This window comes from Girardinichthys multiradiatus, chromosome 8 (assembly GCF_021462225.1).
Source record: "Girardinichthys multiradiatus isolate DD_20200921_A chromosome 8, DD_fGirMul_XY1, whole genome shotgun sequence".
Lineage (NCBI taxonomy): Eukaryota > Metazoa > Chordata > Actinopteri > Cyprinodontiformes > Goodeidae > Girardinichthys > Girardinichthys multiradiatus.
The window spans coordinates 3,997,573-4,007,500 of NC_061801.1; the positions used below are offsets into that span (position 1 = coordinate 3,997,573).

Consider the following 9,928-nt stretch of genomic DNA (forward strand, 5'->3'; position numbering starts at 1 on the left):
AAACCAGCATTGTTCAGAGCTTATCTTATTTCCCTCCTGTTATTTCAAGGTTTCACTCCTGGGAGATGTTTGAGGATGAGCATGGGAAAGGCAGGGACTCGGGCTACGCCAGTCTCCACAAAGAGCTGGAACCTTTCCTGCTGCGTCGTGTCAAGAAGGATGTTGAAAAATCTTTGCCAGCTAAAGTTGAGCAGATCCTCCGAGTGGAGATGAGTGCTATCCAGAAACAGTACTATAAGTAAGAGCAACACAATACATATTCTATTAGAAACGGATGTTTAAATTCAGCTTCCCACAATCCATTATGCATAGCTAAGGTTCCATAAGGGTGTAAGCGAGGCTTACAGATTATCTGCTTTTCTATAAGCAGGAAAAGTTTAAATCATTATTTTAAATTTGATTTTTTACCAACCTGCATCTGGCCAGAGTTGTTTCTTTTCAACAACTACTAATCGCTGATTAACACACCTATTTTTCCTTTATTATCATCAGGTAATCTCATATCAGATAACTATAGATTGTGTTTTTTGTAAAAATTTTAGTTATTAGAACAGAAAAACTGAAAGTCCAGAATTACAGTCAATTAATACATTGACTATCTAATCATAAGCAAATATTTATATGAAGTAGAAGAAAGCTTCTGTGAGACTGCATCCAAACCTGGAACTGTTGTTTCTCCTCCTGCAGAGCTGTCTGCATAAAACTATGCATAATTAAAAATATTAAAGAGTTCATACTCCACTAAGTTAGGTTTATATGAAAATACAGTCTTAGTGAAATGTGTATTTTTATGTACATAGAAAATTTAAAGTGTACCAACAATAACATAAAATGTCACAAGTTTCTGGTAAAAATATTCCGTTTTATCTTCCAGTACTTGCAGTTTCTGAAGCTGCTGGTGCCAAGCCTCACTGCACACAGCTCAAGGAGGCTGATGTATGGAACTAGTCGGAAAAAAGTTTTTTTTGTCATGGCACAAATCTGACCCCGGTCATAAAGCAGCTGTCCATGCGATCCAGCACTTCTCACGTTTGCTTGGGTCACAACAGCCATGTCAGACATCCAAACCTCACTGACCAATTGTGTGATTGATTTATACATTTGCCTCTGCTCCCTCATTGCTGAGCCAGATCTGCCATTTACTATCACTCCTTTGCAGAAAGTTGGTGGAGAATAAAACTGCCCTCACACACCTGTCAGTTTCAAGGCAGCATTCTAGCTATATAGTCACACACAGTATCTCACCATTGATGAAGCCATAGTATGATGTACTAGTTTTAAAATTTAAATATAAGGGTTATTGGGTTTTTGTAATGTAAACGCTGAAACAGTTTGGGATACAGATGTTACAAAAGCCCAATGACACTTCATAACAGTCATGACCATTGGAAAAATTGTCATTAGGTTCACAATTCACATCATGTCAAGCTTATGACAGGTTTGTCACGCCCTTCCAATAAAGTGTTGGTAATTCAAAATTTTACAGCTTCAGTGTGTGTTGTTGTGACCACATGGTAAGAGCAGTAGGGAGATACGTAAGGTGACTAGTCAAAAGTAGGGATAGATTACTGAACAGCATGGTTCAGCAAGCTCTTGAGCTTAGGGGGCCTTAAAGCTTGCCCAAAGAATCTACTGTAATATAGACTCATATTGGGTTTGTTCATTTCCTGTCTGAATGTTGTCCATTTGTATCCACAAAATTCACCAGAATCCATAATTTACGGGACAATTTTTCTTCTAAATTTTCTCCACCAACCCCGGACCACTGACCAATGCTTCCGTCATCATCCCTCAGCTGCTGATGAGTCAGTGGTCAGCAACCTAATCAGTGAGATATATTTCAGTGGCCATATTGTCAGGAAGGCCAGCTAGCTGACAGATGATCTTGAGCAATAGAGACTCTTTTTCACTCTGAGATTTCAGATGTCCACTAATTCCAGTCCCCTTGATATGCTACTACCACTGCTGATAGGCAAATCTAAGTTGGAAGGTGTGTTTTCAACATTGGCAGCCCCATACTCGATCCTGGTCAGGCTGGAGGAGGTGTACTCTTCCAGGTTGGTTAAGACCATCAGCTTCCTGATGCTCCTTCTCCAGGCCTGTCTTATCAGTGCTGATGTAGTAGGAGTCCTTCTACTGGATGGCAGTTAGTTGTTAGTGAACTGTCAGAGCCATCACCCACAGCTGGTCCATTCTACACAGCTTGTAGCTGAAGGCCTTAACTAGGATGCTGGTGGTAAGGTGAGTAAGGTTACCGAGGTGTAAGGTTACCCATCAAGCTGTTTCTAGTTTCTTCCCCAGAAAGAGCTGCCTGTACATCTCTATGCCTGTGTCCTTGCTTCCATCTAGATTTGATTTGGAATCAATGCTGTGCGTCATCAAAACATTTAGCAATGGCACCAGACACTGCCGTTGGCTGTCTACCTGTTACAGACTCATTTTGAAATGTTCTGGCGATCCAAGCATTGAGAAGATCTAGGTGAGGAAATGCAGAGGAACTCCACATAACCGATCAGTGGGTTTAGTAGCTGGAGCCAAAGATTGCTTGAACTGCATCTTCATTCTGCACCAGGTCCCAAAGCAGGTTATTCCCCTTCTTGCAAATATAAAGGTTGAAGTCAGTCACAGCATGGCTGGAGTACGGATGTTCATGAACAAGTAGACCTTGCACGAGGAACTCATTATAGATTGAAGCCAGGCTGGAGAGGTGCTGCTGGAGGTGGGACCTGAGCTCAGTGTGGGACTTGATCTGGACTAGCTCTTCCTCACAGCCTGACTCCTCCCCAGTAAAGTTCTCCTTGTTATTGGCGTTGATCATGGTGCTGCGGGCAGATGAATTGGCGGCAGTTAAACATCTCATGTCCTCTCAGAAAGTCCCCTGGTCTCCGACGACGGGGAGGCTCCTGAGGGCCTTGGACCATCAGAGAACTAATGATGAATAAGAGCATGCATTCAACATTCTCTTCTAGCCCTCTAAAAAGTCGATACTGCTGTGAGCATGACAGCAGAGGTCTCTGGGCTGAATTGAATTACTTTGATCATGGTGCTGCGGGCAGATGAATTGGCGGCAGTTAAACATCTCATGTCCTCTCAGAAAGTCCCCTGGTCTCCGACGACAGGGAGGCTCCTGAGGGCCTTGGACCATCAGAGAACTAATGATGAATAAGAGCATGCATTCAACATTCTCTTCTAGCCCTCTGAAAAGTCGATACTGCTGTGAGCATGACAGCAGAGGTCTCTGGGCTGAATTGAATTACTTTGTTTTTTTGTTTTTTTCTCTTCTTCCTCCTCCTTTAGGCCTCGCTGTCAGCTATGTTCTCCTGCTGCTGCCCTCCTCAACACCATCTTTTCACTCCTTCTCATCAGCCTACAGCGGCTAACCCTTCAGCGAAGAAATTTAAAACAGAACAAATCTAAAACAAATACTAAAAACACCAGTATGTACTAGTGTAAAAATCTTAAAATATAACATAGGCTGTTCAATGAGGACAGATTGATCAAAAAAAGAGCTTTGTTTGGAGAGCTGTAACTTGGAGTATTGTTCCACAGACCCTTTATCAACATTGGAGCCAGGTATAATGTTCGCTCAATGTGGGCACATTGCATGCAGGCCTGACACCTGTTTCAGGACATGAGAGAGTCACTGGATCCAGGTTTTTTATTCGTGTTTGGAAAATGTCATGGATGTTGTGGCTGCAGTGTTTCAACTGAACTACAGTCCTGTAGTCTATGTGATGAGCTGGCCCTCTGGACCCAACTAAAGAACTGAGTTGGAATTGGTGTTAATAGAACCAGCGAAAAATAATCAGTTTTTAGCGCATCTCAAAGCTGTGTAATAACACATATGCGGTAAACTAAGAGACTTTCAGCTTGTTCAGTGTTCCTACTATGGTTTTTTTTTCTGTATTTGACCAATCAAAAACTAAATAGTTGGACTCACCTCGACACGCGACTCTGGCTCTGGAACCAGTCTCCTTGAGAGGGGTTGGACACTCTTCCACTCTGGATTTGCCGATCCGGCTTACCACAGCTGTGGTCGCAAGGTTGTTGGTGCCTGTTACGGGCATGGTAGGAGTTCGGAGAGGTACACCACCAACACTGTTTACAGAAGGGAGGGAGTGCTGTTGACCTCAACTCGGGATGCTGTGGGTCGGTGGGCGGAGTACTTCGAAGACCTCCTCAGTCCCACCAACACATCTTCTACTGGGGTGGGCTCTCCAATCCCTGGTGCTGAGGTCACTGAGGTGATTAAAAAGCTCGTCGGTGGTAAGGCCCCGGGGTGGATGAGATTCGCCCGGAGTTCCTTAAGTCTCCAGATGTTGTAGGATTGTGTTGGCTAACGCGACTGCAGCATCGCGTGGACATTGGGGGTACTTCCACTGGATTGGCAGACCGGGGTGGTGGTCCCCCTATTCAAAAAGGGGGACCGTAGGGTGTGTTCCAACTAAAGGGGAGTCACAGTCTTGAGGAGGTGGCTCGGGCATCTGGTCAGGATGCTTCCTGGACACCTCCCTGTTGAGGTGTTCCGGGCACGTCCCATCAGGACGAGGCCCAGAGGAAGACCCAGGAGACGCTGGAGGGAATATGTTTCTCGGCTGGCCTGGGAACGCCTTGGAATTCCCCCAGATGAGCTGACCCAAGAGGCTGGGGAGAGGGAGGTCTGGGTCTCTCTGCTGAGGCTGCTATCCCCGCGACCCGACCCCGGATAAGCAGAAGACGATGGATGGATGGATGGATGGATGGATGGAGGGAGGGAGGGAGCTGATGATTCCCTTTAGCCTGCCTCTGACCCAAACTGCTCTTTCTTTGGTCCAGGAAAATAAGCACTAGAACCAATTTGGTGGAACATGTCCCTTTGAGTAGAAGATTATGCAAATAACTTTGACTAGGTGCATTCACTTAATAAAATCAATGTATTTCTCCCCTGGGAATGTGCATGAAATGCTCTTACTTCTAAATAACTCCAACAGAAGTTTAATAATATATAATGTACTCTGATACTGAATAGTAAGCTCATCAGTTTGTGATTTGTTAAAGGGCTTGTATAGGTACTAACTGCTTCATATTTGAGTTTTATACACTCAACAAAAAAATTAACGCAACACTTTTTGTTGCTCCTATTTTTTATGAGCTGTACCCAAAGATCTAAGACTTTTACACAAAATGTCCAGTTCTCTCAAATATTGTTCACAAGAGAATCCATCCACCGCAGAGGTGTGGCATATGCAAAGGCTGATTAGACAGCATGATTACTGCACAGGTGTGTCTTAGGCTGGCCACAATAAAATTCCACTGTAAAATGTGCAGTGCCATACATCTCCTTTGCATAGAGTTGTTCATGTTGTTGATTGTGGCCTGTAGTATGTTGGTCCAGAGCGTTCCAAACATGCACCGTAGGTGAGTATGTCTGATGAGTATGCTGGCTAAGCACGAACTGGAATGTTCCAGGACTTGTGTACAGTTCTTGGAACATGGGGACAACAAGCATGCAGACGAGCTTCAGTGAGATGGTTTCTGACAGTTTGGGCAGAAGTTCCTTGGTTATGTCAACTGATTGTTGCAGCAGCTGTTCGGGTGGCTGGTCTCGGATGATCTTGGAGGTGAAGATGCTGGATGTGAAGGTCCTGGGCTGGTGTGGATAATTGGTCTGCAGTTTTGAGGCCGGTTGGATGTGCTGCCAAATTCTCTGAAACGCCTTTGGAGGTAACTTATAGTAGAGTAGTGAACATTTAATTCATGGGCAACAACTCTTTTGGACATTCCTCCAGTCAGCCTGCCAATTGCACGCTACCTCAAAAGTTGCAATATCTTTGGCACCGTGCTGTGTGATAAAATCGCAAATTGGCCTTTTAAAATAATGCTTTTCAATTCAGCAATTTGATAAGGTAAATGACCAGCACTTCTTAAGCGCTTTATCAAGTCTGAAGACTCCAAAGCGCTTTACATTACAATCAGTCATCCACCCATTCATAACACATTCACACACTGACAGTGGTAAGCTACATTGTAGCCTCAGCTGCCCTTGGGCGGACTGACAGAAGTTGGGCTGCCATACAATCGGCGCCACCAGGCCCTCTGACCACCAGGTAAAGTGTCTTGCTGAAGCACACAACAACTGAAATGGCTGGAGTCGGGGTTTGAACTGCAACCCACCGGTTACAGGACAAACTCCTACCACCTGAGCCTGACACTACTTGGCAAAAAATCAGTGCACACTTGCACATATTTAAACAAATTTGTGAACAGTATTTGAGAGAAATAGTCCTTTTGTCTACATAGAAAATCTTGGATCTTGGGTTCAGCTAATGGAAAATGAGAGTAACAATAAAAGGGTTGCGTTTACATTTGGGTGTATGTACAAAATTCTAATGTGTATTTATTTATTTTTTTGGCCAGATGGATTTTGACCAGGAACTACAAGGCTCTGAATAAAGGCACAAAAGGCAGCACATCTGGCTTCCTGAACATCATGATGGAATTGAAGAAGTGCTGCAATCACTGTTACCTTATCAAGCCCCCTGATGACAATGAATCGTTCAACAAAACGGAAGCTTTACAGGTCTTTTTAAGATTTATACATCAAAATAAAATTTCACGGTTAATTTTGATGTTGATCGAAAGTTCTGTTTCAACTCTGACATCTCTGGAACGTTTCCTCTTGAATAATTTCTCTCTCTCTTTTTCCTGGTTGTTGTGCGCATTACCGCAAAAAGATTTTTCTAATGTTAATTATGCATGGTGACTTTGTCACTGTTGTTTGCAAACAAGAATATAATATTTACTCTTGTTTTATCATTTAAAATTGACTGTAAAAATAATTGTCAAGATGTTGCAACTGGTAGATGACTGCAATAAGATAATGGGAATATTCTACCAGTAGGAAACATTCAGCACTATTCTCTAGAATTGGGTAGATTTAAAAGTACTACCTGCTTGATGGGTTTTTTTTTTCTGTGCTAAATGTTTACCCTCATAATCTGAGTTGTTCCTGCAGTGGCAAATATTACGAAGACGATGTCAGTTGCAATATGTGCCTGTTTTATTCTTTTCTCTCTTTTCATCTGTGCCTCCATCACTCTGTAATCTTTAGTATTTTAGGCAATGTTTCCATTGTGAACATCAGCCGACGTGAGACCCTGTTCAACTGGCTAAATATTACATTAGCATGAAAAATGGATGTTCATAACACTTGGAATATTTTAGCCAGAAATTACTGCACTCCAAACACTCCTATGCGATATCTTCATTGCACCCCTTGATATTGCGATGATATATTTGTAATTTATTGTGCAGCCTTACTTTAGGCACTTCATAATTTGATTATTATTCAGGAAACTACAATGCTATAATAAAACAATTATTAGTGTAACCCCCAATGACCCCCTATACTGCTGAAACAAAAATTAAAAAGAGCCCAAAACATTTTATAAAAAACTTGTGTGAATTTAATAGTGTTTAAAAAAAAGAGAGCAAACAGGCCATACCTCTGGAAAACAATCCTTGGGGATCTTTGCACATTTTTAATAAAAAAATTGCCGTCCTTATTTCAAGTAAATAATGAGTCCACGGTCTTACACTTAATCTATAAATAAAGCTAACTCCTTACGGGTCTTCCATTTCTGCCACATTTTGCTACTGCTCCTTGATATTCAGAAAAGGCTCAGATATGATGGCATAAAATTTCATAGTGATGGCTGTCCATGCTTCACATTTTAGCGCTGTTTTACCTGCTTGTGATTCCGTCAGGTTTTTTTTTTTTCCATTTTGTTTGTCCCAAATTCTTCGTGTTAAATGCAGTAATGACATTTCTTAGTAGCGTTGCCTTTTGCAACTTGGAGTTGAGCTTTGACATTGCTTGTTGAAGGGTCCATTTGATGACAGTTGTAGGATATGATCAACTGTTTTACTTCCGCCTCCAGGTGGAATTGGGTAATGTGGTTCCTCATGTTTGTAGCGTTTTAAAATATTTCAGCATAGTTTTATACAGCCTAGATATAGTATGACTTTTATCCAAGTCATTTATTTTCATACAGAGGGTGCAGAATGCATTGCATGTTGCCTTGTTTTGTTCACCATAAACACACTCTGCTCTACTCTCACCCTATCAGATGCAGGAAAACTGATCCACCCCTTTATCTCCTCTAGAGTGGACAACTGTTGTGCACTGCTCTTTAGGATCTCTAGCAGGAGTCTTCAGAGGCTCCAATATGTCCAAAACGTGGCAGCTAGGCAGCTTATGAGAGTGCAAACATATGAGTGTGTCCATATAATTTTGTTTAGGCCACTTTCTATAACGTTCAGTCATGACATAACCTTAACGAGTTAAAAGACCCATTTTTGTCTTTAAGCAACTGATCCGTAGTAGTGGGAAGCTTGTGCTGTTGGACAAACTGCTGGTACGTTTGAAGGAGCGAGGTCACAGAGTTCTCATCTTCTCCCAGATGGTACGGATGCTTGACATTCTGGCTGAATATTTAAGGAGCAGACAGTTCCTGTTTCAGGTATTTACACAAAATGCTGACCAGATTATAGGGTGGTGTGTCACAAAAACCCACTGATAAACAGTTATTTTCTATTTCATTTGTATAGAGATTAGATGGCTCCATCAAAGGAGAAATACGGAAACAAGCTTTGGATCATTTTAATGCAGAGGGCTCAGAGGTATTCTCAGTTTGATGCACTAAATATAAATGAAACATATTTAGCATTTTTTTTCATATAGCACTTTGAGATTTACTTAAATATAAAGTGCCTGATAAATAAATTTTATTATTATATTCCATGACTGAAAGTATGCTTTATCCTTCGTGTTCAGGATTTCTGCTTCTTGTTATCTACACGTGCGGGTGGACTGGGCATCAATCTAGCATCGGCTGACACAGTGGTGATCTTTGACTCAGATTGGAATCCCCAAAATGATCTTCAAGCTCAGGCCAGAGCCCACAGGATAGGACAGAAAAGACAGGTGAGCACAAACTGTCTAAAATAAAAAATTTTGCTTCTCACTAGAAAATTTGAGATATATGATATGAGATATATTTGTCATGCAGGTACAGTGCATGGATGTGGAGTAGGTGCTCTACTTCCCTAATTAAATCTTATTTAAATGTTTAAAGAACCTTCATATATGGAAGGATAAAATAATTGGAAGAAGAAAAGTAAAAAACCATTGACAGCTTAAAAAAAAAAAGTGCAGATGGCATATTGCCAAACCATATGTAACCTTGCAAGCTAAAATCAGTACCATTCTTCAGGACTTAAAGGCGATCAGTTCGGACATGGAAATAGACCTATCTAGCTGCAAAGAAGTTGAGCTTTTAATCACAAAATATTTAAAAGTCAACACAGACTGGGTGTATGACGCATAACAGAGGATGTCATAGGTCAGGGAATATGCTACAGCTGCTAAAGACATTTTGTGTGAAACAGTCTGTATCCATATGAATATTCAAGCTAAACAAACTTATCTCAAAACTTCTCCAAAACTCAGGAAAGAATCATATCTGCGTATTTTGAATCCCTAATTTCTGAATGACAGTTTTTAAATGGGTGGAAAAAGTGAGTCTGTTTCTCAGGGTGTATTCACACCTGCCACTTTTGGTCCGCTTTAAATGAGCCGAAGTTCGTTTCCCTCCTTGGTCCGGACCTATGTGTATGTATATATATGTATGTATGTGTGTGTGTGTGTATAGACCGGGAGTCTTTCTGCATGGAGATTGCACGTTCATCTCGTGCATGCGTGGGTTCTCACCGGGAACGCTCTAAATTGCCCTTAGGTGTGAATGAGTGTGTGCATGGTTATTTGTCCTGCATGCCTCTGTGTTGTCCTGCGATGGATTGGCAACCTATCCAGGGTGTACCCTGCTTCTCGCCCGTAGATAGGCACCAGCTCCCCCTTCGACCCAGTATGGAATAAGCGGTATAGAAG

At 41.9% G+C, this 9,928-nt stretch overlaps 1 protein-coding gene across 2 annotated transcripts in view; it reads left to right on the forward strand.

Moving 5' to 3' along the window:
- chd1 (chromodomain helicase DNA binding protein 1) overlaps positions 1–9,928 on the forward strand; it is a 159,990-nt gene that overhangs the window by 92,603 nt on the left and 57,459 nt on the right. For both annotated transcript variants that reach the window (XM_047372502.1, XM_047372503.1), the window contains exons 14-18: positions 50–238; positions 6,397–6,559; positions 8,349–8,501; positions 8,590–8,661; positions 8,816–8,965. In XM_047372502.1, coding sequence (XP_047228458.1) covers positions 50–238; positions 6,397–6,559; positions 8,349–8,501; positions 8,590–8,661; positions 8,816–8,965 — 727 coding nt within the window. The remainder of the gene's footprint in view (positions 1–49; positions 239–6,396; positions 6,560–8,348; positions 8,502–8,589; positions 8,662–8,815; positions 8,966–9,928) is intronic.